Raw genomic sequence first — 27,067 nt, 5'->3', positions numbered from 1 at the left:
TAGCCATTGGTATCAGAGAGGTTATTTCATTTCACCCGGATTGCCACCAAATTAATCTCCCAAATTAGACTCTTTCCCGCAAATGGGGAACATTCAAAAGGTTGTGCAAGAGCACAACGGGAGGTGCAGTACAGATTGAAGCTGCACATTTGTGACTCCGTGTCCCATCATCAACCGAAAACTTTATATGATTTGCATGCGTGATGATGAGCATCCTGGAACAAAATGGCTGCCGTAGATGTGAAGGGGCTTAATATTGTGGTATATATTAGTTGCTCCTAAAACCACTGTAGAACTATCTGGCGTGCTTGTAAGTGATTCAATGGTTTATAGGTGCTACGTTGTAAACACAAGGCCTGTTATAAAAACGTATACATTTACGTCCCTGATGACAGCTGCCTGAATTTAGGGCCTTCCTGACCAGCGGGTTTTCATGTCCCTAGTAGCTCGCCGTGATCGTATAGTGGTTAGTACTCTGCGTTGTGGCCGCAGCAACCCCGGTTCGAATCCGGGTCACGGCAGGATGAAAATCCTGAAACGGCAGTTGGGGCTTAACTTTTTTCCTCCCATTGGTGGGGAATTTAGCTGCAGGGAGTTTGTACTGAATCCCAAAGCTTTGAATTTCATCTAGGACTGGGCTTAATCTGTGCCTATGAAACTGACCCTTGGGGTTTTTGAGAATTTTGTAGCTTGTTAATCAGCACAATCTAATTGGGTATTGAATAAATGGGGTTTAAATAAATGTAAAGATAGACACCCATACATTATACACTCAGTGAGCATTTTTTTCCTACCCATTCTGACATTTGGTCCGAAAAACAGCTGCTCCTCGTCTTCATGTTTTTATTCATTTAGTTGCTGGTGTACAGGTCTACCTAATAAAGTGATTACTGGGTGTATATAGCAAATATATTACATGTCATGTCCATTTGCATAACCTGTATATTTTGTATTATAACTATGCTGTTAAATTAAACCATCATATCTGAGAAGTTTTTTTTCCTTTTTTATTTTTACCTTATATCTGAATGCATAGACGATGCAATTTGTTCCACCAGCGAGTGGGTCCTTTGAGGGCAACAGTGGGGTACCCCACCCCAGAATCTTCATACGATTCATCAATTGTCTTGTGGTTCCAACAAATCATGTAAACAACGCATTCTATTCATTTTCTTTGGAGAGCCTTGCAGGGCATGTCAGCACAGCTTGCCAGGCTCACAGCTCAGATCAAACAGTGTTGTAGATCAAATACAAATCAAGATTCATTAAGCATTGCTTATTTCTGACTGTTTTCAGAAATGTAGTTGAGTGGAATGTTTAGGAGGAATACAAAAAATGTATCTACAGTCCACCATATTGTTATGTTTTGCCAAAACCAATGAACGCGGTCTACCCAATCAGGTGCTGACTACGTGGTTGACTACATCCCTTGTTCTGGTTGATCCCATTGGCCGTCTATCGGACAAACCCCCCCTACAGTACCGTCTATCCGACAAAACCCCCCTACAGTACCGTATATACGTTTAGCATGGATATCTTGGGCGTTTGAAGCCATTTTTATGACTGAATTTCCCGCACACACCTAGCCTTACGTGGTATTTTTGGGGGGTCAATCATGTCAATTCACAATTCTCATGCACATTCACTCATTTAAGAAGAGGCAGGGATTCATCATGTCTATATGGTTATTTAGGACAGTTTCATGAAGTTGGGAGTGTTTGTGAATCCAACCCTTTGTACTAAAAAAGTAAGATAAATTTACAGTAACAATACAAATTTGCTCTTGCATGAGGCCCATTGTTCCCTGGAGGCTTCTAAATGTAGAGGTCAAGAATCATAAGATGACTATGAGCTCGTCTGAATCACAAGGCCGGCACACCCAAGCAGCTATCTTTCAAACAGTGAGCCTCTACATTCTATATGTACTGTGTTTGTATAGCTGTGTATAGCATGTGTTTGTATAGTTGTGTATAGCATGTGTTTGTATAGTTGTGTATAGCATGTGTTTGTATAGTTGTGTATAACATGTGTTTGTATAGTTGTGTATAGCATGTGTTTGTATAGTTGTGTATAGTATGTGTTTGTGTAGTTTTGGAAGGAGTGCAACCAGACATGGTAAAAACAGATTTGGCAATCAAGTAGCGGATTGGGTGCAAAGACGCTCCACATGATTTCTAGCAACATGAAGAGCTTTTTCTGAAATACCTGCATTTCCAGTGTTCAAAAATGATTTTACGATCAAATGACTCAGAAACAGTATTTATTGTGCGAATCAGTAAACTACATCTTTCTTTTCAGAAACATTGATTTGAGTAAGGAAACTGAAGTGGTTGTTTGAGAATAAGATACAAATACCACTATATGCTACTCAAACTCTACCCCACCCAAAAGAACATCAGGAGACCAAAGCAAAATTACCAATCCAGTGATTGAGCAATTTATCATCTGTACAATTCGTTGGTCATTTTTTAAAATCATGAACACTATGACCATCGAGATGTGGGCAGTTAACCTAGTCAAAGCTTTTAATAATAGGCATCATTTCTGCTTTCTCAGTAATAATTATGGAACCATGACAGTGATGAGATATGAGATGGGGGGGGGGGGGCAAACTCTAAATTCAGTCTGGTCAACAAAGTCCCTGAGTTGTCAATGACAACAAGACCCCCAGAAGACAGAGCCAAGGCTCCAGGCATGACACTGAACACATTTAGACATGGCACCACCCACTCAACTCCCACAGGTGGGGGACACAAAAGGGCAGACAGACAGCCAATGGGGATAGAGAGATAAAAGGGAAGGGGCAAGGAGGAGAGTGAAAGGGAAAATGATGTGTGTTTTGTGTGGGGTTGGGGAAATGTGACCACTTTATTAGGTACACCTGTACACCAACTTGCAAAGATAATTGCCAATATTGTAGCAGCAAGGTCGTTGTTCAGACCAAACACTCAGGCCGTTCTGAGGGCAAAGGGAGGTCCTACCCAGTACTAGAAAGGTGTACCTAATAAAGTGTATGTGCGTGGGAACGAGGGATGCGGGATGTGTTTGGAGACAGAATGGAGGACGGACAACTCTGTGCCTCAGACAAACGTGCGGGCTGCACTGAAGAGGAGGAAGCTAAAAAAAGCCCACAGGAAACGCTCATATGTGCACACACAAGGCACTGTACTCTAGACACCTCTAAAACCCACTCGGCACCCTGCAGCAAGGCGGGAGGCCAGAGCCACTGCGCAGCACTGGATTCACGGAGCAGAAAGCCAGAGGAAGGAAGGATTGGATGGGGACAGGCCCGTGTTGCAGACGCGGCGCACGCCATTACTGAGCGTCTGCATCTGGGCCTCTTCACTTAAGAACTCTTCCAACAGAAAGGACTGAAAAAGAAGCTGCGATTCTCCACTCTGCTAATGCACTTGAGCACCGGGACACATCACATGCATCACACAGCTGGACCAACGGCATTGTGGATTTCTGGGTAGGTAGTCTCACAACATGACGTAAGGTCCGGATGTCGTGCTACTAAACGAGGACGTGCCAAGAAGCAGCCCGCATTCCTCTCTCTCTCCCCCTCCCTTCTCTCTCCCACCCCGCTCCCTCCCTCTCTCTCTCTGTCTGTCTGTCTGTCTGTCTGTCCTTCCCCTCCCTCTCTCTCTCTGTCTGTCCTTCCCCTCCCTCTCTCTCTCTGTCTGTCCTTCCCCTCCCGCTCTCTCTCTGTCTGTCCTTCCCCTCCCTCCCTCCCTCTCTCTCCGTCTGTCCTTCCCCTCCCTCTCTCTCTCTGTCTGTCCTTCCCCGCCGTCTCTCTCTCAAGGCTGCATGCGGATGGCTCCGTCCAGCCGGATGACCTCTCCGTTGATCATGGGGTTCTCGGCCACCGAGGTCACAAGGTGAGCGAACTCGGCCGGGTCCCCGAGGCGGGAGGGGAAGGGCACCTGGCGAGCCAGGAAGGTGCGCACCTTCTCAGGAAGCCCAGACAGGAGAGGCGTGGAGAACAGGCCTGTGGAAAGAGGACACAAACAGGGCTACAGGGTCAACCAGAGGGTTTCTGTGCATGTGTTGGCAAAACTGTGTGTGCACTCACTGCAAATGGATCTGGACACTAGTGCATAAAGCTATGCGCCATGTGTGTGCGCACACCTATGCGTCTGTCTGTGCGCGCATGTGCACACGTGTGTGCGTGATAGCCTGTATGCATGTAATAGTCTGTGTGCGCACACCTATGCGTCTGTCTGTGTGCGTGTTTGTGCACTGACTGACCGGGGGCTATGGTGACCACGCGGATCCCATTGGACGCCAAGTCGCGGGCGATGGGGAGCGTCATCGCTACGATCCCTCCTTTAGAGGCGGAGTACGCCGCCTGACCAACCTGGGGTGGGGGCGAGAGAGGGAGACGTACACTGAGCCCAAGAACAGCAATGGGGTGGGGGGGGGGTCCATACATTATATCTCAATAGGACACTGAACATACTTTGAATATAAGCAGAATTTAGAATACGAGGAGAGGGGTGGCTCCACAGGTATGACTGCCCGTGGTCAGACGTACCTGTCCGTCGTACGCTGCCACGCTGGCCGTGTTGATGATGCAGCCCCGGTGGCCGTCAGCGTCGCACTCATTCTCACACATCGCTGCCACGGACAGCCGGATCACATTGAAGGTGCCCGCAATGTTCACCTGACACACAGGTAAGCGCACGATTAACACCTGATACGGGCAAGTGCTACCATACTGCTTCACAAACAGTAAATTGGAGTGGTTAACAGACATTTTCATATAACAAAGATATTCCGTATATAGGCAAGCGACAATTGCGAGGGTGCTGTGTGGTAGAGCAGGCAGCCATTTGGGGCAGTGGGTGGCAAGTGCAGCGCGTGGAGGTCGTATGGGTGCTGTGGGGCAGACGGTTGGAGGGTGCTGTAAGAGTGTATACGGAGTGGTACAGTAAGGGAGAGTTTGGGGGAACAGTAGCGAGCACTCTGGGGCAGTGTGGGGCAGTAGGGGCACTGTATGGGGCAGTAGGGGGCAGTAGGGGGCAGTGTGGGGCAGTGTGGGGCAGTAGGGGGCAGTATGAGATAGCAGGGAGCACTATGGGGAGTAGTGAGGGACACTCACAGTAATGACTCTGGTGAAATCCTCTAGGCTGTGGGCCTGGTGCTTCTTGAAGTTGTAGGTCTTGGCAGCCACAGCGATTCCAGCACAGTTCACTGCAAGGTCCAGGCGGCCAAACTTCTCACGGGCAAGAGACACGGCAGAGAGCACATCTGACTCCGAGGTGACCTGCAGCAACAGAAAGGCAAGCTGACAACATTGCTTGAGTGGATCAGTGCGGTTGTGCCCTACATGTCATGCATGCAGTTCAGTAAACGAGCACTTGCAGTCCATAAGACACTACTTTGTGCCATATTTATTTTTGCATTTGCTTTAGGGTCATAGGGACCATGGACCATCGTAAAATTCCAGCGGGATTAGCGTTAGCGGGATTAGCGTTAGCGGTACTCACGTCCGCGGGAGCAAAGGCACATCGGTCCCCCAAACTCTGCGCCACGCTCTCTCCGTCCGAACTCGGCAGGTCCAGGATCACGGCGCTGCCCCCCATATTCACCAACCGTTCCACCGTGGCCCTCCCCAGTCCAGAGGCCCCTCCTGTGACTAGCCCCACCATACCCTGAGAGAGGAGGACATTACAAAAGAGAGAGCATAACGTGTAAGGTGGGAGATGCAGCAGGCAGAGGAGAGCCATGGAAAATAACAACCTGAGCTGAGAATAACTTGGGACCACATCACAGAGGTCAGCGCCAGTTAACACAGCAATGTACTACATAGTTCATAGCTTCCTTGTATGCAGTGGTTACAATATTGTTCATTGTGCTTTATTCAAGAAATTCTGTACACGACTTGCACAGAACATTTTACGCATTTCCACTTAAGACCGTTTCAGCCATACAGGTTACAGGCTACAAATACGATGAACATAACTTAACAACCAAGCTAGCACTGCAACCATGTAACTTATCTACCTTCGTATCACACGCTTAATACAGCGCGTTGGGTTCGAGGGGCTTAATAGTTGGCAAGAAAGCTGCTAGTTAGCCAACACTAACGTTAGCGTATAAGAGCCTGGCAGAATGAGGCTTATTAGCGAGTTGGATACCTTGCTGTCACTATCAGACACATTTGCACACGTATGCAGATCAGCTTGTCAAACTGAAACGTTATAATGTCTTGAAGATGGTCACACTACGTTTTCAACAGAATAACTTATTTCTTTCAGTCCGCTTCTCACCTTGACACTCCGAATGTTCGCCATTTTCACACGCTGCCGACGGTAACTCAGGGTCCTCTGCACTTTCTCCGAACCACTCAGGAGCGCCGCTTCCACGCCGCCCTCCCTTACGTATTGGCTCTGCTTATGTCGCACATTGATGGCGTACACATCACGCAGACGATGTAGCGTGCCAAGTGCCTTTTTTTTTTTATATTATGCAGTTGCGTCGTCCATTGTCTGCAGTCACAATCGTCTATACACTAGTTGTGCGATGGAGCTATGCAAACTGCTGCCCTACAGCCATTAACCTCACACATTTATGGGATTTAAAGATCCCTTACTCATAGCCAGTAAGTTATTGGATGAGTTAGCACAGCTGGCACGGAATCCATATTATGCATAGCTGAATGAAAGTGGAAATATAGCACTTGCTAAATTGAAGACCGAAGTGCACAATCAATACACGGTCTAACAAAATTGTTTTATTTAGCCTTTCCCTGCAAGGTGTGAGAACTTTAATAATAGGTCCAGTACAGGGGCTCTGCAACCCTGGTCATAGAGAGCGATAAGCTCGGCTGGCTTTTGTTAAAAACAGCAGAAAATTCAGACCCAAGTAATCAGATGAAGCAAGTCAACTGTGCAATCAATTGCTCAAATTGATGAAGTTCAGAGTAAAAACCAGCACAATCTGTGGCTCTCCAGGACCAGAATCGCAGAGCCCTTATCTATTCGGTCTATGGCAGGGGTCTCCAACCCTGGTCCTGGGTCTGCCGGTTTTTGTTTTCACCGTAAAAGTAGCACCCTGTTGAGACCCATGTAACCAGGTGAGGTGAGTAACTGTGTAATTAACTGCTGTAACTGATGGATTAAGTGCAGAGTAACAACGAAAACCAGCAGACCCCATAGCTCTCCAGGATCAGGGATGGAGACCACTGGTCTATGGCAAGTAGATGGCTGCATTAACTCATGTCAGAATACGCAGAGGCCTGACACCAAGAAATCTGACAAATACTCCTTCACAGGTCTCAATACCAGACACACGCCAACAAATCTATTGAGTAACAGTCTGGACCCATTTGGTTGAAGCGGAAATGTCCGAGTGAAACCACTGAGGGCGATAAATGCAAAAAAAACCCTTAGTTTAAAAAACTTCAGTTGAGCACAAATATTGCCACACGGGTATGTCATGTTGTAACACAGTTAATAAACTCATTTCACTCCATTCAACTCCATTTTATTTATGTATTAATTTGTTTAGTCTAGGCCCAACCCCCCCTCCCCCCTCCCACCATGATACAACCCTCCCGCCCCCCCCGCCCAAAAAGCTCCCAAACACAGCCACCCTCCCCCTGCTGTTTTTGTTGCGTTAGAAAGGCTCCAGACAGGATCAGCAGGTCCCGCAGCCACACAGCCCGTCCGGCTTTTTCATCCCGGTTCTCTTCTCCTTCACAGGTTCTCTTCTTCGTCCTTGCTCAAAAAACGCCCCCACAGCACGGCAGTTTGAGAAGTCCTTACATTTTTTTTTCTCCTCCATTTCATTCTTCACCCCCCCCTTCTTCCTTCCTTCTTTTATTCCTTAATAGATAAAATCAGTCTTTATCCACAAAAATATCCCTCCATTTTCAAGGCTAGTAAAGTCACTTCAAGACATTTCAAATTTGAAAAAAAAAAAAGAAAAAAAATTACAACAAAGGCTCTTTTTCCTCCAAAAATTTTATAACCATGGCGCTCACACACAAAACCCCTTCTCCATTTTACACAGGCGAAAAAAAAAAAAAAAAAAAACAATTAGTAAGTATAATATACTCCCCCAAATCTTTCGCACAAAGAAAAACAAAATAGGAAAAAAAAAATCTTAATATTAGTCCAAGTCTCCTCAATCTCTCTTCTCAGGTTTGCAGTTTTAATCAGGGAGGGAGAGAGACACTCAGACACACAAGGACACTACATGAGTCTGCGTGTCAGTATGTGGCTGTATGCGCTAGGCAATCTGATGTGGTTGACTTATAAGATACCAGTGTGTCTGGGCCGTTGAGAAGAGCGCTCCGGTAAATGCCTCGACAGTGTTTGCACACGCGTGTCCATGTCTGTGTTTGCGTGTGCGTCTCCATGGGCGTCTGATTCGTCTGGGTGAAGTTTAGGTGAATGTACAACAGTTCAAAACTTGTGGCTCTCTCACACGTCATGTCTGTGTGACTTCAGTGTGTCTCAGAATTCAGACCAGTATCTGTGCGTGCGCTCAAATGTGTGTGTGTGTGCGTTTTCATGTGTGTGTGCCTGTGTGTGTCTGTGCGTGTGAACAGTCTACGTGTCTAGGCCAGCCCGAAGCCCTCCGAACACTCCTGAATGGCCAGCAGCAGCATGTGTCTCAGCTTCTCATAGCTCTCATAGGCTGGCAGGTCCAGCTGGTTAAAGCTGAAAGGGAAGAGAGGAGGAAGGAAGTCAGCCATTTTGTGACTAAAGGGTTCCTGAAGATTAACACTGGATGGTAATTCTGTCAACACAGATGCAGCAGGGTTTTACTGAATGTATGGTTTTTAAAAAGTTCAGGCAGTACGATTAATTAATCAATTCAAATTAAACTGAAGTGTAAGATTTGGAGTCAGGTGTGTGTGCATTACCAGGTGTGGGCGGAAGGTAACCGGTCAGTGGAGCGGTCATCGCGGTGAATCTGGAACTTCTGGATGCCGTTCATGCCCTCCAGGGCAGCGAAACCCTGCAGAGGCACTTTGGATGTGCCCGTCACGAACTGCAGGAACTTGGCGCGGTCCGCCTGGTCAAACGACCGCAAGGCCCGCCAGAACCACTGAATCTGAAGGGAGGAGGGCAGACTGGATTAGAAACCACACAGTGAAGATCTGGACACAAGTATGTTCAGAGACAGTGAGTGGACCATTACTATTGTGCACTGACAGGTACCATTATTCACGTGTATATTTACAGACGAATACCATTATTCAAGTGTGTACTTGCAAGTGTATGCCATTACTTAAGTATGCAGTCGATCTATGTAGGAAGCAGGACAGGTGAGGTTATCACAGTCAGAATACTGAAGGCGCATCAGTGCGGAGGTGTAGAGGCGCGCACCTGTATGGAACTGGACTGGTACTTGTGGTACTCTGTGTTGGCCTTCAGGTCGTCGATGTCGATGGTGGGCAGGCCGGAGATCAGCAGCTCCAGCTCCTGCTCGGTGAAGATGGAGATCAGCCTCTTGGGGATGATCTCGTAGAAGCCCTCCAGGAAGGCGGCTAGCTGTTTCCGAATGGCGCCTGAGAGGGAGAGAGAGAAACGGCCGCTGCTTACTGCTGCCGGGAGGGGAGCCCTCGTCTGGGATGACTCCCGGCGAACACCCCTCAGGACTGCGGCTGGGGAGCATCACGCTGAGCCGGAGCCTTCAGCAGTGCTCAGGGGAACGCTCAACACATTTAAGAGCTCAGGGAAATTCAGGGAAGCACAAGAGGACAGCGCTCAGGGACCCTGAGAGCTGGGCGGCAGTGTTTGTAGCAGCCTCACCTGTCATCTTCATCTGACACACCAGGTGGACGTACTCCTTCTTGTTCTCCTCCGTCACCAGGATGTTCGCCCCGTTGAGCTTCAGGTCCCTCACCTCACACACTCCAAACTCCTGGACCTGAGGGAGCGAGAGAAAGAGAGGGGGGATGAGGGGCTTCCAGAATGAAGGTCTGTTTGACAGCCATGAAGCTGGGGTAGAGGTCAATGTCAAGCTTCCCATGGCACAAGAACAGAGAACAGAAGAAAGGGGAAGAGACGGAATGGAGCAGAGGGGCAAGGGTGTTGCTTACCTCTGTGCTGAACGTCAGCTCATAGCCCAAGGTGGATACATCGTTCTCCAACAGGTAGACCAGGCCCTGGTAGAAGTGATAGTCCTCACTCTCCATGTCAGTGTACCTGAAGAGGAAATGTGTTTAAACGTGTCTTTGCGATAACCATTAGTCACCCTGCCCCACCAAACTCCTGATCCCAGTAACAGTTACTGCCATTACATTAGCATCAACACAACCCAACAACACAACGCTGAAATCAGTCAAAGATGCGAGACCAGCGCGCCGGGTCTGCGGACTGAACTTCAGGACTGATCCGAGACCAGCGCGCCGGGTCTGCGGACTGAACTTCAGGACTGATCCGAGACCAGCGCGCCGGGTCTGCGGACTGAACTTCAGGACTGATCTGAGACCAGCGTACCTGACGCTCTTCCCCAGGATGTGCTTGTAGAAGCTGCGGGTGAAGTAGCACTCCAGCAGTCGGTTGTCGTAGACGGCCTTGGCCACCACGCGGCCCACAAACTTGAAGTAGCTGAGGTGGTTGGGGTTGCAGTGGGAGGAGGGGTTGATGGTGTAGGTGACGCGGTCCCCGGGCGAGGTGCGGAACAGGGCGTACATGGGGTTGAACATCTCCCGAGAAATGATCATGTACCACTCCCTCAGGAGACCCCCGGCGTCCTGGCCCTCCTCTCCCTCGAACACTATGTACCTGAGAGAGGAAAAGACGTCTTATCCACTCATACTATCAGCATTTACTTATCAGTTACTGTGACCCAAGTGGAAAGGATTTAAGGTGGCGACCGGTTCATGTTCATGACCACACCTTACAATGTTGCAAGTGTTCAGGTAATAAAACATAGAAGAGAGGGTTAAACCAGTTAACACGAAAGTGACAAATCTGAGAAGGACCAAGCATTGCATAAACTCCTTCAGTATATTTCTGAAGTGAGTGCGGTCAATTTGGGGAGTGCGTACAGCTTCCAAACAAATCAAAATGAGATTTTAATTCATACAGCATATTTTATGAAGGATTTGTAACTTCATTTTTTGCCCTGGCCTAAACCCCCACAAAGGAAATGTAAGGAAACTCCCTGAAAGAGAGGTAGGAAGAAACCCTGGAAGCAAGCAGACCGAGTGGGGGGTGTAACCATAGTGAATGTGATGAGAGTGCGGTCAGTGTGGCGGGTGAGCGCGGTCAGAACAGAGGAGCACTCACAGGCGGTTCTTCATCTCCTCGGGGCTCTTGCGGTGCAGCTCTCTGTAGGAGTCCTCGAACACGTGGTCCCGCCGCACATGAACCGCCATGTCCTCTTTCCGCAGGCCCTCGTCCAGCCTCTCCAGCTCCTGCCGGAAGTACCTGCACACAGGAGACACAGGAGTCAGGACACACACGGGGGACAGAGTCAGGACACACACGGGGGACAGAGTTAGGACACACACGGGGGACAGAGTCAGGACACACACGGGGGACAGAGTCAGGACACACACGGGGGACAGAGTCAGGACACACACGGGGGACAGAGTCAGGACACACACGGGGGACAGAGTCAGAACACGTGAGGGAGACACACTTGCGCTTGACGTCGAAGTCCAGGATGCGGATGTAGTCCACCAGCACAGCGAAGGGGCCGTCGGCCAGGTGCGTGGTGGACTGCCGAAGGATCTGGTTCAAAACCGTGCGGTGGGTCTCTGCGGAAATAGAGAGGTACTGTCAGTGTGTGTGTGTGCGTGTGTGTGTGTGTGTGTGTGTGTGTGTGTGTGTGTGTGTGTGTGAGAGAGAGAGAGAGAGAGAGTGTGTGTGTGTGTGTGTGTGTGTGTGTGTGTGTGTGTGTGAGAGAGAGAGAGTGTGTGTGTGTGTGTGTGTGTGTGTGTGAGAGAGAGAGTGTGTGTGTGTGTGTGTGTGTGTGTGTGTGTGTGAGAGAGAGAGTGTGTGTGTGTGTGTGTGTGAGAGTGTGTGTGTGAGTGAGTGAGTGTGTGTGTGTGTGTGTGTGTGTGTGTGTGTGTGCGCGCGTCTGGGTGTCTCAGGCTCACCGGCGAAGCGCAGGAACTTCTGCGTGTCGGGCGGCAGGTTGGCGGAGATGTGCATGGAGGAGGGTTCCCGGGAGAAGAAGGGGTCGAGAGAGGAGGGCGTGGCCGGAGTGAGGGGGGCCGGGCTCAGGGGCGGGGGCTCGTCCTTGATGTGGGACAGCTGGCTCTCCCGCGTGTCCCTCACCGGGGGCTTGCTCTCGCGCTCCGTCGCATGGACCAGGAAGAAGGCCTCCACTGCCGGCTGCAGCACTGTGGGGAGGGGCACATATTTTGGATGAGCACACCACCCTTTACGGTCAGTGATGAACATTCAGAATAAGAGTGCTGAACACCGCTCTTTACGCTCAGTGATGAACATTCAGAATAAGAGTGCTGAACACCGCTCTTTACGGTCAGTGATGAACATTCAGAATAAGAGTGCTGAACACCGCCCTTTACGCTCAGTGATGAACATTCAGAATAAGAGTGCTGAACACCGCTCTTACGGTCAGTGATGTACAGACAGCCCTTTATGGACCGATTTCTAGTTTTTGATTTTGTGCAGGGGGAGAGCAACATACCCAGGACCGCATGCTGGTCATGTGACTCCTCCAGTTCTTTCAAACACTCTCCCAGCATGTCCCACAGCTCGTCCAATAGGAGCTGCTCACTCAGGAGGGGGAGGTCCGGTAGCTTTTCCTCGGGCTCCGATTGGCTGCTGCTCTCTCCACCTGAGGGGGAAGGCGACAGACACAGCGCATCTCAAAAAAGGAACACGAACGCATCCAGGCTGCGGCACGCAGACACGGCACCGCCAATAACGTGAATCATTCTGAGCGCCACAGAAAGGCGGGAGGTCACGCGGCTCTCTCACCCAGAGGGGGGGGCTCCTGGTCCAGAGGGGGCGGCTGGTCCACGTCCATGGGGGAGTCGTCTCTCTGTGCGGGAGGAGGCTCCGACGCTGACTGGACCTCCGACTGCCGAGGGGGGAGGGAGCGGGGGGGCCAAGGAGAGATTAAGGCGGAGGTGAAGGGGTGAACGTGGAGGAAAGAGGAGATCGGAGAGGAGGTGAAGGGCGAAGAACATGAAGAGAAAACGCAGGGGGTTGAGATGATGGGAGAAAAGGACAAGTAAAATAGATGGGTAGAGAGAGAGAGTGAGAAAGGGGGGAGAGAAATTAGCTCATGAATGACAACTGAAAACAGATGAAGTGTTTTTTTTGTATTTTGTTTAAACCTGTGGGATAACAGACTGCCGTGCACCACTACACACATAAGCGGCGAGAGAGAGAGGGGGGAGGGGCGGCAGCTCAAAGCCATGACAGGCAGCCTCGGACACAAATGCACACAGACAGACAGGCAGACGGACAAACGGATAGATGGACAGACACAGGCAGGCAGGCCGAAGGCACGGGCAGTGTACGCGGATTCCAGGCAGACAGCCAATACGCCATGATGTTAATCACACAGTGAGCATCAGCACTGGTCTGTCTGAGTCCGGGGCCCGTGTGTAAGCGGTCATGTCAGTGTATCTGTGGGCATCATGTCCGCAGCAATGTAGGCACTGTCAGTAGTGCTGCAGGTTCTGTTGCTGCATGTCGATAGTGGTGTACGGACTGTCAGCAGAAGGGCAGTTGCTGTTAGTAATGGTTTAGGAGCTTTTAACAGGGGTGTAGGTGCCGTCAAGTAAATTTGAGTCTATTCTGTTACAAGTGGTTTAGGTGTGTCTATAGTGCTGGAGGAGCAGTCAGCAGTGCAGTTACGGTTGACAGTGGTGTCAAAATGTCTGTCAGACGTTGTGTAGGTGTCTGTACTGGTGCAGAAAGTAGTGGTAAAAAGCCCTAAAATTTAAAGATTTAGTAAAAATTGAGTGGTATGGTTGCAGACAGTCGTGATGTGGTGTGGGTGCAGTCAGTAGTCGTGCAGTCAGTAGTGGTGTGGTTGCCGTCAGTCGTGGAGTGGTTGCCGTCAGTAGTGGTGTAGTCAGTCGTGATGTGGTTGCTGTCGGTAGTGGTGTGGTCGCTGTCGGTAGTGGTGTGGTCGCTGTCGGTCGTGGTGTGGTCGCTGTCAGTCGTGGTGTGGTCGCTGTCAGTCGTGGTGTGGTCGCTGTCAGTCGTGGTGTGGCTGCTGTCGGTAGTGGTGTGGCTGCTGTCGGTAGTGGTGTGGTTGCTGTCGGTAGTGGCGTGGTTGCTGTCAGTCGTGGCGTGGTTGCTGTCGGTAGTGGTGTGGTTGCTGTCGGTAGTGGTGTGGTTGCCGTCGGTAGTGGTGTGGTTGCTGTCAGTAGTGGTGTGGTTGCTGTCAGTAGTGGTGTGGTTGCCCTCGGTAGTGGTGTGGTTGCTGTCAGTAGTGGTGTGGTTGCAGTCGGTAGTGGTGTGGTTGCAGTCGGTAGTGGTGTGGTTGCCCTCGGTAGTGGTGTGGTTGCTGTCAGTAGTGGTGTGGTTGCAGTCGGTAGTGGTGTGGTTGCAGTCGGTAGTGGTGTGGTTGCTGTCAGTAGTGGTGTGGTTGCTGTCAGTAGTGGTGTGGTTGCTGTCAGTAGTGGTGTGGTTGCTGTCAGTAGTGGTGTGGTTGCTGTCAGTCGTGGCGTGGTTGCTGTCAGTCGTGGCGTGGTTGCTGTCAGTAGTGGTGAGGTTGCTGTCAGTAGTGGTGAGGTTGCTGTCAGTCGTGGCGTGGTTGCTGTCAGTAGTGGTGAGGTTGCTGTCAGTAGTGGTGAGGTTGCTGTCAGTAGTGGTGTGGTTGCTGTCAGTAGTGGTGTGGTTGCCGTCGGTAGTGGTGTGGTTGCCGTCGGTAGTGGTGTGGTTGCTGTCGGTAGTGGTGTGGTTGCTGTCGGTAGTGGTGCAGTCAGTCGTGGCGTGGTTGCTGTCAGTAGTGGTGTGGTTGCTGTCGGTAGTGGTGCGGTTGCCGTCGGTAGTGGTGTGGTTGCAGTCAGTCGTGGCGTGGTTGCTGTCGGTAGTGGTGTGGTTGCTGTCGGTAGTGGTGTGGTTGCTGTCGGTAGTGGTGTGGTTGCTGTCAGTTTGGGCCCATGCTAACCGTAGCAGCGCTGGCCGTGCCGGCGGGGGGGGCGTTGGCTGGGGCGACGGCAGGGGGGTGGGGGGCCGCTATGGAGGATGCAGCGGTGACGGCGGCGTTGGAGGAGGAAGGAGGGGGAGCCTGCTGTAGCCGGCGCGCCCGCTGCCCCTCCCTCACCATCTGAATAATGGCGTCCGCTTCCGCCTCCAGCTGCCGGACCGCTGCCTGGATACTGCTGGCCGATCCCAGGCTGGACGAACCTGCCGGACGGGACCATGTAAACACACGCACAGGAACACACAAAACAACATGATTACCAATCACCACCCCCACGCCACCGTAACCCACAGGGAAACACTGACACGGGCACAGCATCTCTAACTGTAACAGATCCCTCTCAATACATTCACTCACACCTCATACCTAGCCTCCCGCTCTGCTTTGACTCAGTGTGTGTGTGTGTGTGTGTGTGTGTGTGTGTGTGTGTGTGAGTGAGTGAGTGAGTGAGTGAGTGAGTGAGTGAGTGCGTGCGTGCGTGTGAGTGTGTTAGCGCAGTCGTACCTAGCCTCCCGCTCTGCTTTGGCTCAGTGTGAGTGAGTGAGTGTGAGTGAGTGTGTGAGAGTGTGTGTGTTAGCGCAGTCGTACCTAGCCTCCCGCTCTGCTTTGGCTCAGTGTGAGTGAGTGAGTGTGAGTGAGTGTGTGAGAGTGTGTGTGTTAGCGCAGTCGTACCTAGCCTCCCGCTCTGCTTTGACTCAGTGTGAGTGAGTGTGAGTGAGTGAGTGAGTGAGTGAGTGAGTGAGTGAGTGAGTGAGTGAGTGAGTGAGTGAGTGAGTGAGTGAGTGAGTGAGTGAGTGAGTGAGTGAGTGTGTGAGTGTGTGAGAGTGTGTGTGTTAGCGCAGTCGTACCTAGCCTCCCGCTCTGCTTTGACTCAGTGTGAGTGTGTGTGTTAGCGCAGTCGTACCTAGCCTCCCGCTCTGCTTTGACTCAGTGAGAGTGAGTGTGAGTGAGTGAGTGTGTGTGTGTGTGTAAGAGTGTGTGTGAGTGTGTGTGTGTGTGTGTGTGTGTGTGTTAGCGCAGTCGTACCTAGCCTCCCGCTCTGCTTGGCCTTCTTGTTGGCCCGGCGCGTGTCCTCGCGCAGCTGGATGATGACCTGCAGCACGCGCAGGAAGAACTTCTGCGTGGACGTCTTGGAGGTCAGGGAGCTCATGGAGGGCAGCTGCAGCTCCCGGCCGCCCAGGGTGCGCTTCTGCGCCGCCACGATCACCACGCTCTCCGACCCGTCGAACCTGCGCCCCCGCCAGCACACGAGAACGGAGAGAGGGGGTTACAGTCACACAGTCCACCGTGCAGACCCGACACATACCACTCGCCTAATGTGCCAACTCAATTTGGGTACAAGATTATTCAGTTAATGCACACTCTAGCACCAAGTCTGGTGTGTACGGTTCAGCCCCTCCCCAAATACAGCTGAAGAGGGCATTTCTCCCTAGCAGGCTGATACAGTAGTACTTGCATTAGCTTGCAAATCTCCTCAAAGACAAAAGTAGTTGGCTAAAAATAGAGCTAACCACAACAGGAGAAAATTGCCAAGCTTCCCTGCAAACGTTAGACACTACCCAATATAATTTGACTATTCTTGGAGCAAAAGATAGCGAACAACTAGATGGTTAACAATACAATGCCATCATTGAGCAAGCAAGCCAGAAACCGTTTCTGATGTGGTAGTTTTGTGAATGACAGTTAGCAAAGCGCAGATAATGTCAAACTAAACTTATCGTCCTGTATTCACATTTTGTTTTCTTGCCTTGTCAATCCCTGCTTTAAAATGCTATGTCCAGAGAGTGATGGCAACCACAAAGCTGAGCCCTAACAACCCGCACCCCTCCGTCAGTATAGCTGAGCCCTAACAACCCGCACCCCTCCGTCAGTATAGCTGAGCCCTAACAACCCGCACCCCTCCGTCAGTATAGCTGAGCCCCAACAACCCGCACCCCTCCGTCAGTATAGCTGAGCCCCAACAACCCGCACCCCTCCGTCAGTATAGCTGAGCCCCAACAACCCGCACCCCTCCGTCAGTATAGCTGAGCCCCAACAACCCGCACCCCTCCGTCAGTATAGCTGAGCCCTAACAACCCGCACCCCTCCGTCAGTATAGCTGAGCCCCAACAACCCGCACCCCTCCGTCAGTATAGCTGAGCCCTAACAACCCGCACCCCTCCGTCAGTATAGCAAGTCAAGCTATTTAGGTCAAGTTATCAGTCGATTCTGGCAGTTTTTTTCCTTATGACAGTAGCTATATGGATAGGCTTCCAAATACAAATATTTAAGGAACAAATATTTGTATAAAACATTTGTGTTTGGTTAACTACGGTATTGAGATCCGGGAACATCCCTCGGGAGAACCGCCTACTGCACGCGCTCCGCCCTTCAGGAGGCCCGCGGCAGGGACTCCCTAAAGAGGCTCCAGTCTCGGGCTCCGCTCACCTGCTGGGCATCTTGCCCTTCAGCCGGGAGTGGGCGGGGTCATCCGGCGTGCCGTCGGGGGAGTGGGCGTCAGCGTGGGCGCGCCTCTGCTGCTCCAGATTATACTCCCTCAGCTCAGCCAATAGGGTGCCTGGGGGAGGGAGTTCAAACATTACATCACTGGGCCTGTACTCTGTGAACGAATCTGATGAGCAGGAAGGAAGACCTGTGAGCGACCGCTCTGCTAGTGAGTGAGTGAGTGCTCTGCTATTGACCGACCGCTCTGCTGGTGAGCGACCGCTCTGCTGGTGAACGACCGCTCTGCTATTGAACGAGCGCTCTGCTGGTGAATGACCGCTCTGCTATTGAACGACCGCTCTGCTATTGAACGACCGCTCTGCTATTGAACGACCGCTCTGCTATTGAACGACCGCTCTGCTATTGAGCGACCGCTCTGCTATTGAGCGACCGCTCTGCTGGTGAACGACCGCTCTGCTATTGAGCGACCGCTCTGCTGGTGAACGACCGCTCTGCTATTGAGCGACCGCTCTGCTGGTGAAGGACCGCTCTGCTGGTGAAGGACCGCTCTGCTGGTGAAGGACCGTGCGAGCGTGACCAGAGAGGACTGACCTATCTGCTTGCAGAGGGTGTATCCGAGCTGCCGGGCGCCGGACAGCAGCAGCCTGAGGACAGTGTCGCGTGTGGGCGCATCCCCGCGGGACAGCTGCAGCAGGATGTTGGCGGCGTCCTCCAAACCTTCCTCTGAACACGAGTGTGATGTCAGCACCTGAGGGGGAGAGGGGGAATCACAGCGTTAATGGAGGAGTTCGGTCCACACACCACCCGTAAGGCCATTCCCCTGGTTTGAGTGCAGCGGACAGAGTAAAGAAAACGTCAGAAAGGCTGATCCTGGATCAGTTGGCGAGTCCCTCACCTCCACAGAGAGCTGCAGCTGCTTCTCTGTGAGTCCCGTAGAGGCCAGTTTACCGTCGCTGTCAAGGCTGCACACCGATACGCGCTGCTTTGCAGCTGAGAGAGGAAGAGGAGGGTGAAACAGAGGAGTGAGAGAGAAAGAGAGCCAAGATACCGGTTATTTTCAGGCTACCACAGCAGTTTTTTCCTTATGATTGCAGCTATGCGGAGAGCTGTATTACACATCCTTGAACTAGCCAGGGTTTCTCTTAAAGATTTCCACCCCGGAAGCAGTATTCACACCGCGGCGCGATGTCAACAGCAGCGCCTGCGCTCACCAGTAGAGGGAACCGTCGAGCTGGAGGTGGTAACCGTGGTGATGGCAGTGGCGGGGGGGTGCGTCGGAGCGGAGACGCTGACGGAGGCGGGGCCCTGCAGGGCGGCGGGGGCGGGGCCGGCGGGGGCCGGGGCGGGGGCGGGAGGGGCCGGGGCGGAGCCCGCGGCGGCCTGGGCGGCGGGCGGGGCCGCGGGGTGGGGGGCGGACACCTCGGTGGCCTTGTTGTCGGGCAGGGCGATGGAGATGAGCGACAGCAGCCGCAGCAGCTTCTCCGTCAGCAGGGAGCTGCGGCGGATGACCGGGTGGGACAGCATGTTCATCAGCTGGCCCAGCGGAGACGCCTCCAGGCTGCCCTGAGCCCCGTCCGCCTCCCCCAGCCCGCCGGGGGGCAGCACCTTCATGGAGGCCTTGCCCTTCCGGCTCACATTCATGTTGTCCAGTTTGACCAGGAGGTCCCAGAAGTCCGTGGACACGCCCAGAGACTGAGGGGTGAGCATGCCGGGCGCGGTGCACGCTACCAGGGGGCTGCTGGTGCAGGAGGGGGCGGAGGAGGCCATGGCGATGGTTTGGGACGAGGGCAGGGACCGGCTGCTTCCGCTCCCCGTTCCTGCAGCCAGCCCCACGCCCAGACGGGAGTCCAGCTCAGAGGAGGAGGAAGGCAGGTCTTTGCAGCGCTGCTGGGTGAAGTGGCTAGGGAAGACCTACAGACAAGAGAGAGAGTCAGTGAGCCATCTACAGAGTCACTGAGACACCTACAGAGTCACTGAGACATCTAGAGAGTCACTGAGACACCTACAGAGTCACTGAGCCATCTACAGAGTCACTGAGACATCTACAGAGTCACTGAGACATCTAGAGTCACTGAGCCACCTACAGAGTCACTGAGACATCTACAGAGTCACTGAGACATCTAGAGTCACTGAGACACTTAGAGTCACTGACACATCTACAGTCACTGAGACACCGACAGAGTCACTGAGACATCTAGAGTCACTGAGACACCGACAGAGTCACTGAGACACCGACAGAGTCACTGAGACACCGACAGAGTCACTGAGACACCGACAGAGTCACTGAGACACCGACAGAGTCACTGAGCCATCCACAGAGTCACTGAGACACCTACAGAGTCACTGAGACACCTACAGAGTCACTGAGATACCTACAGTCACTGACACATCTACAGTCACTGAGACATCTAGAGTCACTGAGACATCTAGAGTCACTGAGATATCTAGAGTCACTGAGACACCTACAGACCTACAGAGTCACTGAGACACCTACAGTCACTGACACATCTACAGTCACTGACACATCTACAGTCACTGACACATCTACAGTCACTGACACATCTAGAGTCACTGAGACACTGAGACATCTAGAGTCACTGAGATATCTAGAGTCACTGAGACACCTACAGAGTCACTGAGACACCTACAGAGTCACTGAGACACCTACAGAGTCACTGAGACACCTACAGTCACTGAGACACCTACAGAGTCACTGAGACACCTACAGAGTCACTGAGACACCTACAGAGTCACTGAGACACCTACAGTCACTGAGACACCTACAGTCACTGAGCCATCTACAGAGTCACTGAGACATCCACTGAGACATCCACAGAGTCACCGAGACATCTACAACGTAACTGACAAGACACCTACAGAGGCATTGAGGCACCTACTGTCAGAGAGACACACAATTACAGACAGAAGTCAGGAACACTGACCTTAGCCAGCTGGATGAGGGTGTCGAGCACGTGGCGGCAGACGACAGGAGCAGCCTGAGGGTGGATGTGCACGGTGGAGCCTCCTCCACTCACACAGCTCACGCCTCCCGCTGCGCCCCCTCCCGCCCCAGACATGCCCCCGCCCGGCCCTCCCGCCCCGCACGCGGCCGCGGCGGCCGAATGCCTCTCGGCGTGCTTCCTCCCCGCCGCGCGCTGGATCTGAAAGATGTTGGTCCGGCAGCCCAGCGCCGCGTCCATGGAGACGGACAGCCAGGACAGCTGGGTGGAGCTGCGCGACTCCACCCTGTTCAGCAGGTCCAGGGAGGAGGAGGAGGAGGAGGACGAGGAGGAGGAGGAGGAGAGGGACAGGGACGAGGAGGAGGCGGAGGAGGAGGCCGAGCCCTTGCCCCCGGCCGCGCCCAGGGCCCTCTTGCCGCGGGCGTCGTCGGGCCGCGGCGTCTCGATGCACAGCTCGCTCTCGCTGCTGCGCTGCAGGATGGACAGCAGGCTGCAGATGACCCAGCCGCGCGTCTGCGAGTGGTAGCACAGGTTCCGCAGCACGCGGTGCAGCCGGCTGGTGTTCAGCCGCGGCTCGTCCACGAACAGCAGCACCAGCAGGCAGGACAGGGCCTCGTGGTCCAGGAGCAGCCGGCCCCTCAGACGCAGCAGAGAGTCCACGCTGGAGCTGGAGGGACTGGGGGAGAGAGAGAGAGAGAGAGAGGGGGAGAGAGAGAGAGAGAGGGGGAGAGAGAGTGTGAGGGGGGGAGAGAGAGAGGGAGAGGGAGAGGGAGAGGGAGAGGGAGAGGGAGGAGAGGGAGAGAGTGAGAGGGAGAGGGAGAGGGAGAGGGAGAGGGAGAGGGAGGAGAGAGAGAGAGAGAGAGAGAGAGAGAGGGAGAGAGAGAGAGAGAGGGAGAGAGAGGGAGAGGGAGAGGGAGAGGGAGAGGGAGAGGGAGAGGGAGAGGGAGAGGGAGAGGGAGAGGGAGAGGGAGAGGGAGAGGGAGAGGGAGAGGGAGAGGGAGAGGGAGAGAGGGAGAGGGAGAGGGAGAGGGAGAGGGAGAGGGAGAGTGAGAGTGAGAGTGAGAGTGAGAGAGAGAGAGAGAGAGAGAGAGAGAAAGAGAGCAGGGGAGAGGCAGAGTGAGGGGGAGAGAGGGGAGGAAGCAAGGAGAGAAATTAGTTTCGTATGGAGGGAGTGAGCATACCCTGAGCTAAAGGGACAACCTGGTGTCAAAGGGGACAAAAGGGACGACTAGAGGGCGGAAAGGGAGAACATGACAGTGAAAGGGAAAGGACAGCTTCACAGTGTAAGAGGACAGCTTTACAGCACAAGGGACAGCTTTACAGCACAAGGGACAGCTTTAAAGCACAAGGGACAGCTTTACAGCACAAGGGACAGCTTTACAGCACAAGGGACAGCTTTACAGCACAAGGGACAGCTTTACAGCACAAGGGACCTCAGTAACAACTTCACAGCCTAAGGCTCAGAGCCCGGCGGTCCTCACCGGCTGTGGTTGGGTCCTCCCCCCACGGGGAAGGAGCGTCCGGGGGCGACGGCCAGGCGGGTGTACTGCACGTTGCGGTTGCCCAGGCGGTTGCTGAAGGCGGGCGAGCGCAGGATGGCGGACAGCGCGGAGGAGGAGCTGTGGCCGAAGAGGCGCTCGTGCATGAGCTGGCGCTGGCGCGCCTCCTGCTCGCGCCGCAGGGCGGCGGCCTCGGCCGCGATGTCGGGGGGCATGACGGCCAGCACGCTGTCCTCCATGTCCTCCAGCACGCTGCGCCGCAGCTCCGACGGCAGCGTCTGGATGAACGTCACCGGGTCCAGCGGCTGGTCGCCCTGCGGGGGCTGCTGGGACAGCTCCCGCCGCTGCTGCTCCGCCCGCTGCTGGGCCAGGACCTGCACGCGCACGCTCAGGGGTCAGGGGTCAGGGGTCACGGGTACTGACACGAATGAAGTCACTTTCCTGAGCCTTCCGTCTGTCATTCCCACTGAGCTCGTCTAAAGACTGTACATGTGAGTCGCTTCTCCAACTTTTGTTAAAGTCAAAATGTCCTATTCAGAACAAAAATTGTGAGGGGGAATCACACAACCCTTTTGTTGTGGTCATTTGACCGATACCGTAGAGTTAAGTGAACGTGGTCATCAAATAAGTCAGAGACAAAGGAACACTTGTGGCCACATCTCACTATTTCCCTTCACCACGCCTCTCTCCCTCACTCACCTCCTCTTGGATGGCAGGGGGCAGGGCAGCCAGGAATTCAGGGCTGACCTCGGTGACCCCGGGCCCACCTGCCAGGACGGGGGCGGCTGAGGGCGAGAGGGAGGGGGCGGCAGGGGGGCGGGCCGGGGGCCGAATGCCCAACTGGTTCTGCAGGACCTCACGCCGGATATCCTCCGGGAGAGCAGCCAGGAACGAGGGGTCCACACCTTCCGGAAGACTGATGCCTGGAGCACCGAGGGGGAGGGAGAGAGAAAGGCATCGCAGCAGGTGAGGAGAAAGAGAAGCAGCAGCCAGGGATTTTAGAAATGCAGAAAAATAACCACAGTACAAATCAATGATCATCTTATGAGACTGGACGGTTTCTCTCCTGGTTTCATGTGCTAGAGGCACCAACCAATCGCATTCCTACCTGCCAGAGGGTCCTCCTCCTCATTGCTGGTGGATGGGAGGGGTTCTTCCTGAATGCCCTGCGATTGGCTGTCTGCGCTATCGTTTCGAGGCGTGGTCTCCCCGGGGGAGGAGACGGAGCTGGAAGGGGAGAAGAGGAGGATATTCACAGCTCATTCCAACATGATGATCACAATAAAAATCACAATAACCTCTCACTCTTATTTCAACAGACAATTCATTTCACTGGACGCCACTAGAGCCAAAATTCACTGACCCGCCCTCTGCGTCCGTCTGCCTGTCAGTCTGTGCGATGGCCCCGCCCACAGGCAGCTCCTGTGACGTGTGACTGGCCTGTGCAGAAATGGGGGTGGGGTCTTCCTGAGTGGCAGAGGCGGGGCTGCTGGTGTCCATGGGCGATCCCTCCAGCTGGGACACGCCCACAGCCAGGGGCTCCGAGCCCTCGCCCTGCTCAGGGCTGAGAGAGGCTGAGAGGGAGAGAGGGAACAGGGGTGGAGGAGAGAGGGATGGAAGAGAATCACGACAGTGTCAATGAGGGTCCTCAGTGAAATAGCGAGTGACATCATTCAAAGCACCTGAATTTAAAAAATTTAAATTCTGTTAACTTCAGGCTGTTCTCAAAAACAGCAAAATTAGTCATTACAAATCTAAATCAAAAATCTAAAATTGGCAAGCCAAGGACTGAAGATTCCAGCGAACTAAAGCCCAATAAATACAGGAGCCACCGGGCGCTCAGTGCCTGCTCCTCTCAGTCCGTCAGTGTATTCCTCTCTCATCTCCTCTCACCAATGGTGGGCGCAGGGGACATTTCCATCTGTGACGCCTCCACCTCACAGTTGGGCCGATCAGGCGCCGACATCTCGGGGAGCCCCAGGGCCACCAGGGAGTCAGCGTGCGACTCGGCCACCAGCAGGTCTCCGATTGGCTGGTGCACCTGCTGATTGACGGCCGTCTCCAGGGAGACCAGGGCAGGCTGGTGAGGAGGGGCGGGCGTGGTGGGTGTGGCTTCTCCCGACGGGGGTGCCGTAAGGAAGCCTTCAGACACACGGGGAGGATCCAGGCAAGAGGCCACTCCACACTGACCCTGTTCACCTTCTGAGAGAGAGAGCGAGAGAGAGAGAGAGAGAGAGAGAGAGAGAGAGGGACAGAGAAAGTAGGGAGGGAAAGTAGGGAGAGAAAGGGAGAAAGTAGGGAGAGAAAGGGAAAAACGAGGGAGGGCGAGGGGGGGATGAGAAATGGGGAAGGAGAGGGGCAGAGGGAGAAACACAGGAGAAGCGAGAAGAGAGCGTTAAATATGTTCATTCATTTCCATTGACATTAAGATTTCTGCAGCTGGAATTAAAGGCAGAGGTGCAGCAACTCCAAGTGCTTTGAGACCGCACTGCGGAAGGCAGTAAGTTGTCTCGTTATCTCCAGCAGGGGGCGCTCTATCCCAGTCCCCAACAACAACACAACTTACTACCTCACCACAGCACGGCCGCTGATGGGTCAAGAGTTCCTCCTGCTGCAGACGAACAGACACAGGAGAGCGAGAAGGACAGGCCTCTCAACAGATAAGACACGGAGCAGTGGAACAAACGTCCATTACAGACAACAGATTATCCTTTTTGTCTACCCAAAAAAACATCACCAAGGAAACAAACAGGTTTTACAGCCACGCCCTCCGTCACTGGACGGTCCTGCCCTACTCGATCGGTCGGTCTGCTTGCAGTGATGCGTGGTCGTGCAAGTGCCTTGGGAAAGACAGTAGGCTGTATAGTTATCTCCCAGATCTGGTGTGATCCTAAAACTATACAAACTACTACCTCATCCCACAGCACGCAGCTCCGCACAGGGCAGTGCCCGTCTTCCTCCACGCCGTCCTGATGAAGGCTTACAGCATGAATGCGTCGGCTAACATATTTTAATAACAAAAAGGTTTTTTGCTTCCACTTCTGTCCAAGAGTGAAATTGTACCGCACTGTGCGCCAGAGAACAACTCTGAGTTTCGTCAACTTCAGGAAAGAAGAAATGAAGGCAGTGGCACACAGAACATTGACAGATAAAGCCTCTTTTACACGGCCGCTCAAGGAAAGAGAAACCGGAGCCCTACCTGCTGCGCTCTGCTCCGGCCCGTTGACGGCTCTCAGCTCTGAGCCCTGGACAGAGAATAAGAGTTTAATGCAGACACGCCTTCAGTTCAGCTCCAAACAGTCACACATCTCCTCCTCAGTCTGAAATCACTGACTGACCCAATGACTCCTCCCCCACTCACTGACACCTCGGTCTGATTCAGACTACAGCTCAAACTCCTGCTCCCTCTCACCAACTCCTCCCCTTCTCTCAGACTCCTCCGCCCTCTAACCAACTCCTCTGCCCTCTAACCAACTCCTGCTCCCTCTCACCAACTCCTGCTCCCTCTCACCAACTCCTGCTCCCTCTCACCACACCAACTCCTGCTCCCTCTCACCACACCAACTCCTGCTCCCTCTCACCACACCAACTCCTGCTCCCTCTCACCACACCAACTCCTGCTCCCTCTCACCACACCAACTCCTGCTCTCTCTCACCACACCAACTCCTGCTCCCTCTCACCAACTCCTGCTCCCTCTCACCAACTCCTGCTCCCTCTCACCAACTCCTGCTCCCTCTCACCAACTCCTGCTCCCTCTCACCAACTCCTGCTCCCTCTCACCAACTCCTGCTCCCTCTCACCAACTCCTGCTCCCTCTAACCAACTCCTGCTCCCTCTCACCAACTCCTGCTCCCTCTCACCAACTCCTGCTCCCTCTCACCAACTCCTCCACCCCTGACTCCCCATCACTCTCCCTCTCCCCTCCCTAACCTGCAGGCCCTCCTCAGTTCGGTCGCTGCTCTTCTCGTTCTGTTTGGTCTCCTCCTCCTCCACCAGCTGGCGCCTCCTCTTCTCCCGCCGCTCCTCCAGCTCCTCGTCCCTCAGGCTCTCCAGGTGCTGCAGGATGGGCACCTTCACCACTGAAGGGAGAGAGAGCGTGAGTGTGAGTCTCTGTGTTTGCATGTGTGTGTGTGTGTTTGTGTAAGCAGGATTGGCACCTTCACCACTGAAGGGAGAGAGAGCGTGAGAGTGTGAGTCTCTGTGTTTGCGTGTGTGTGTGTGTGTGTGTGTTTGTGTAAGCAGGATTGGCACCTTCACCACTGAGGGGAGGGAGAGCGTGAGAGTGTGAGTCTCTGTTTGCATGTGTGTGTGTGTTTGTGTAAGCAGGATTGGCACCTTCACCACTGAAGGGAGAGAGAGCTGGGTGTGTGTGTGTGCGAGCAAGTGCATACATGTATGTGAAGGTGAGAACGTTTCTCTGTGCGCGTGTGTGTGTGTGTGTGCCTCGGTGCATTGTGGGATAGTGCTGGAGGAGTAGAGCTACCTGCCACGCAGTCGTGCATGCTCTCAGCGTCCAGCACCTTACATTCGTCGGTCCACCTGGTCAGGGCAGTGGGGATGCTGGACAGGGTTCCTGAGAGGAACAGACAGGTTACTGGTTATTCACACGCCCACACAGACCTACACCAGGCGTAACCGCAGCCCCGGCCCCCGCTCACCGGCCTGCCCCCCCGTGCTGCTCTGCTCCTGGAAGAAGTCGTCCAGCAGCTCGTCGTCAGAGCGGGCGATGATGTGCACGTCCTCGTTCCCCACCAGCAGCCGGGCGCGGCCGCGGGACTGCAGGGGCAGGGAGCTGGAGAGCTGCAGGATGTCCGCCGCCGCGCTGGGGCCCAGCAGCCTGCAGGGGGCGACAGAGTCAGGGCATTCACCAACCACGTGTGTTACGGTCAGGACTCGTGTCTGACTGCAACATATTGATTCAATCCAAGCACCCTAACCACTAGGCTATGGGCAGCCCCTACAATCGGCTATAAGCTGCCCAACACACAAAACTACATTTACCAGGCAAGGTAAATGGTTGGTCTTTATATAGCCCCTTTATCCAAAGCACTGTA

At 53.4% G+C, this 27,067-nt stretch overlaps 2 protein-coding genes and 1 non-coding gene across 19 annotated transcripts in view; 1 reads left to right on the top strand and 2 right to left on the bottom strand.

Annotated features, from left to right (window-relative positions):
* Positions 1-449: 449 nt before the first annotated feature.
* trnah-gug (transfer RNA histidin (anticodon GUG)) lies at positions 450-521 on the top strand. Its single transcript has one exon. It is a non-coding gene; the product is annotated as a tRNA-His (tRNA).
* A 3,215-nt stretch (positions 522-3,736) lies between these two features.
* hsd17b10 (hydroxysteroid (17-beta) dehydrogenase 10) lies at positions 3,737-6,560 on the bottom strand. 2 transcript variants are annotated; one of them, XM_061258590.1, is made up of 6 exons: positions 6,276-6,560; positions 5,493-5,657; positions 5,105-5,269; positions 4,538-4,666; positions 4,252-4,360; positions 3,737-3,991 (listed from the first exon to the last, which is right to left on the bottom strand). In XM_061258590.1, the coding sequence occupies exons 1-6, from the start codon at positions 6,297-6,299 to the stop codon at positions 3,801-3,803; spliced, it is 783 nt and encodes a 260-aa protein (XP_061114574.1). In that variant the 5' UTR covers positions 6,300-6,560; the 3' UTR covers positions 3,737-3,800. The 2 variants fall into 2 exon arrangements, with proteins under 2 accessions (XP_061114574.1, XP_061114575.1); XM_061258591.1 differs by lacking the exon at positions 6,276-6,560 and adding an exon at positions 6,144-6,274.
* Positions 6,561-7,954: 1,394 nt separating this feature from the next.
* The window catches only part of huwe1 (HECT, UBA and WWE domain containing E3 ubiquitin protein ligase 1), a 62,938-nt gene continuing 43,825 nt past the window's right edge, over positions 7,955-27,067 (bottom strand). For 12 of the 16 annotated variants that reach the window (XM_061256666.1, XM_061256679.1, XM_061256671.1 and 9 more), the window contains exons 54-80: positions 26,672-26,850; positions 26,497-26,586; positions 25,944-26,092; positions 25,212-25,257; positions 23,906-24,214; positions 23,376-23,586; positions 23,121-23,239; positions 22,712-22,935; positions 21,995-22,386; positions 20,496-21,189; positions 18,765-19,464; positions 18,449-18,543; positions 18,145-18,301; positions 17,537-17,665; positions 16,135-16,350; positions 15,073-15,311; positions 12,921-13,023; positions 12,628-12,777; positions 12,071-12,316; positions 11,611-11,728; positions 11,256-11,396; positions 10,461-10,748; positions 10,061-10,166; positions 9,771-9,888; positions 9,345-9,526; positions 8,879-9,069; positions 7,955-8,672 (exon numbers count right to left, since the gene is read on the bottom strand). In XM_061256666.1, coding sequence (XP_061112650.1) covers positions 8,570-8,672; positions 8,879-9,069; positions 9,345-9,526; positions 9,771-9,888; positions 10,061-10,166; positions 10,461-10,748; positions 11,256-11,396; positions 11,611-11,728; positions 12,071-12,316; positions 12,628-12,777; positions 12,921-13,023; positions 15,073-15,311; positions 16,135-16,350; positions 17,537-17,665; positions 18,145-18,301; positions 18,449-18,543; positions 18,765-19,464; positions 20,496-21,189; positions 21,995-22,386; positions 22,712-22,935; positions 23,121-23,239; positions 23,376-23,586; positions 23,906-24,214; positions 25,212-25,257; positions 25,944-26,092; positions 26,497-26,586; positions 26,672-26,850 — 5,695 coding nt within the window. In that variant the 3' untranslated portion in view covers positions 7,955-8,569. Of the gene's footprint in view, positions 8,673-8,878; positions 9,070-9,344; positions 9,527-9,770; positions 9,889-10,060; positions 10,167-10,460; positions 10,749-11,255; positions 11,397-11,610; positions 11,729-12,070; positions 12,317-12,627; positions 12,778-12,920; positions 13,024-15,072; positions 15,312-16,134; positions 16,351-17,535; positions 17,666-18,144; positions 18,302-18,448; positions 18,544-18,764; positions 19,465-20,495; positions 21,190-21,994; positions 22,387-22,711; positions 22,936-23,120; positions 23,240-23,375; positions 23,587-23,905; positions 24,215-25,211; positions 25,258-25,943; positions 26,093-26,496; positions 26,587-26,671; positions 26,851-27,067 lie in introns of all 16 variants that reach the window. The other 4 variants (XM_061256677.1, XM_061256681.1, XM_061256680.1 and 1 more) reach the window with 3 other exon arrangements.

This window comes from Conger conger, chromosome 10 (assembly GCF_963514075.1).
Source record: "Conger conger chromosome 10, fConCon1.1, whole genome shotgun sequence".
NCBI lineage: Eukaryota > Metazoa > Chordata > Actinopteri > Anguilliformes > Congridae > Conger > Conger conger.
Note: the sequence above shows the minus strand (reverse complement) of the source record. Positions and strands in the feature narration are given on the sequence as shown.

Coding starts and splice junctions, on each gene's coding strand:
- hsd17b10 (XM_061258590.1), bottom strand. CDS start 6,299: ATGGCGAACATTCGGAGTGTCAAG. Junction 4,667..5,104: donor ATTTCACCAGAGTCATTACT/GTGAGTGTCCCT, acceptor CCTGTGTGTCAG/GTGAACATTGCGGGCACCTT. Junction 4,361..4,537: donor TGGCAGCGTACGACGGACAG/GTACGTCTGACC, acceptor CCCCCACCCCAG/GTTGGTCAGGCGGCGTACTC.